The sequence below is a fragment of the Montipora foliosa genome, chromosome 3, assembly GCF_036669935.1.
Source record: "Montipora foliosa isolate CH-2021 chromosome 3, ASM3666993v2, whole genome shotgun sequence".
NCBI lineage: Eukaryota > Metazoa > Cnidaria > Anthozoa > Scleractinia > Acroporidae > Montipora > Montipora foliosa.
Genome location: NC_090871.1, coordinates 70,215,219 through 70,217,718, shown reverse-complemented (window position 1 = coordinate 70,217,718; position 2,500 = coordinate 70,215,219). Strand labels below are relative to the sequence as shown.

At 39.9% G+C, this 2,500-nt stretch overlaps 1 protein-coding gene across 1 annotated transcript in view; it reads right to left on the bottom strand.

Moving 5' to 3' along the window:
- The window catches only part of LOC137996343 (monocarboxylate transporter 10-like), a 14,502-nt gene that overhangs the window by 6,313 nt on the left and 5,689 nt on the right, over positions 1-2,500 (bottom strand). The window contains exon 2 of the mRNA XM_068841742.1: positions 112-683. Within this exon, the coding sequence (XP_068697843.1) occupies positions 112-683 (572 nt within the window). The remainder of the gene's footprint in view (positions 1-111; positions 684-2,500) is intronic.

Here is a 2,500-nt window from a genome sequence, read left to right as displayed (position 1 = left end):
AAATGGATTATATATCCCTTAATTACCCCACAAAAACATAAAAAATGCATGTCTGTATACTTTGAGTGAGATTAAAATTTAATTACCGTATTTGTAGCCCCTCAAACTTACCAAATGCACCAGAGGTATTAGGTAAGCAGGCATAAACAAACACAAGGCTCCCACAAAGGTCATGTAGTCAGCCTTCTTGAATAATGACAAATCAAATCCAGTCGCCTGTTTTCCATGGTTCAACATTCTTTGGTTACCCTCAGATGGCAAGGGGATGAGCTTGATAACAATTCCACTCAGAACTGGTACTGCATGCATTCCGCCCAATATTTGAAATGTCTTTGCTAATCCAACATTACTTACAAGTTCTTGTATTACCAAGCTAAGAATGAGTGAACCAATGGGAGCTCCAAGGAATACAATCCCATTGGCTAACCCCAATCGAGCTTCAAAAAATCTGGGAAGTACAAACAATGCGGAGCAGAAACAAAGACACTGACCAAAGCCCCAGAGCAAGCCATACGTAATGTAAAGTGGATGAACACTTCCAACAAAGGACGATGAAACAAGACCAACAGCGCAAATGACTCCACCAAGTATAATGACATTAGCTGAACCAAATCTGTTTCCAAGAATAGCTGGGACAATTCCAAAGGCAATTGCAGTCCCTGAAGCTATGGAAGTCACCCATGCTTTAAGAAAAAAAAGAGTTAACAGTATACTGAAAATTTATCATATATTTCACCTAACTGAGTAGCATTGCCTTTAGTAATAAATTTTATTGCAATTAACAGTTCCTACATTTTCATATCCTTAACAAATTTGAGAGATTTTTTTGGGGGGTGGGGGAGGATGGGATGACCAAACAAAGTCTTCAATTTACTTAGTTAATTAGATGCGTTTGTGCATGAACTCATGTCTTCCTGATGTTGTGGACCATCATATGAAAAACAAGGAGAAAGGAATACAGTGGTAATGTCGGCTAGATTATTTGGCTAAGAGTGATGACAATGATTCTTGTTATGTTTACTCATAAAGTAATTTAATGTAAATGCTTTGTTTACTGTGGAAGTGCACTTAGCTATCAAGCTACTTCATAGGCACCCCACATCGAACAATCTGAAAGAAACAATTCAAACTTAACAGAAACATATTTAAGAACGCCAACTGACAGGAGGCAGACCAACCCATTTTGAAAATACTCGACATCTTTTATTGTACATGTAGGTGATACACCACAAATGATGTATGCGTTTGTACTATGTACAATGTTTGTACAATGATGCCATTTTCATTCAATGCCATGTGTACATGTTGGCTTAAACTTACCGTATCAACCACATCACATATGCACTTTGGTTACCTTCCCAAAAGCACTTTTCTTTACAAGCTTGAAATCTTGTGATTTGGGACTGAACACCGTATATATAAACATGTTTGAAATTATAAAACTTGTCATGCCATGTATAAAACTTGTTGCAATAAAGCTTGTCACACCATATATAAAATATAACTTGTCACGCAATATGCCTATTGGAACCCAGTACTGCACCAAAGGGTGAGAACGAGGCAATGAACTTGAGTTTCCAGGATTAGCAAGATTGCCTCTCACAGAGACCTCATGGAGGAGGCAGTGTGGCCCAGTGGTAAGGGCGCTTGCCTAGAGATCTGGAGATCCCGGGTTCAAGACACGTTCTGACCACTGTTTGAATTTGTTCCTAGTAGTCCCTGGTTCAACTTCTCGGCCGCACTTGTAAATAGCCAATTGGTTTGCCTCCGGCCAGTTGGGATTCTTAACAGTTGTTGTTGAATGTTCTGTTCTGTCATGATTGTGTTTCATTGGCCCTGAAAAAGCCCCTATGGGGAGTGGTCAATTAAGTGAGTATAAGTGTGTATTTTATTGAGAGACTATCAAGTCTTGCTGATGATCTTAGAGACCAAAACAGAGTGGCAAGGCAAAGAGGTAATCAAAAAAGCATAAATGAATCCCTGTCTCGATTATTAGAGCAAAGTGAGGAAATCACTTTCGGCAGCCTATTACACAATGTTGTCATTTCAACAGCTCTGCGCCACCGATGTGCTTATTGCCAGCAACCCGCAACGATTTGCTAAGTAGAACAATGAAGCTGGGCCTCATGTGATAGAGATCTGATCTATACCATTAGACCTCAACCTAAGCTCATTGCATATCGTAGTATGAAGGGCTTTGACAATGGTTGTTTCCCAGCTGATCTTGATAAAATCCCCTGGCATACTGCATATATCTTCAATGACATTGATGATATTTGTGAACACTGGTACCAGCTGTTCATCGATGTAGTGGACCAGCAGATGCCACACAAAAAGAAGTATTTATCTGGGGAGACTAGCTGCCCTGCATGGATAACCCCTGAGATCTCCTCAGTCTGCAATCCACCACACTTCAAGCTCTTTTCAGATCGCGTCAAACCACCTCTGGAGTATCAATTATAAGAGAGATCAAGTTGTCGGGTTTAACTATAGATCGTTT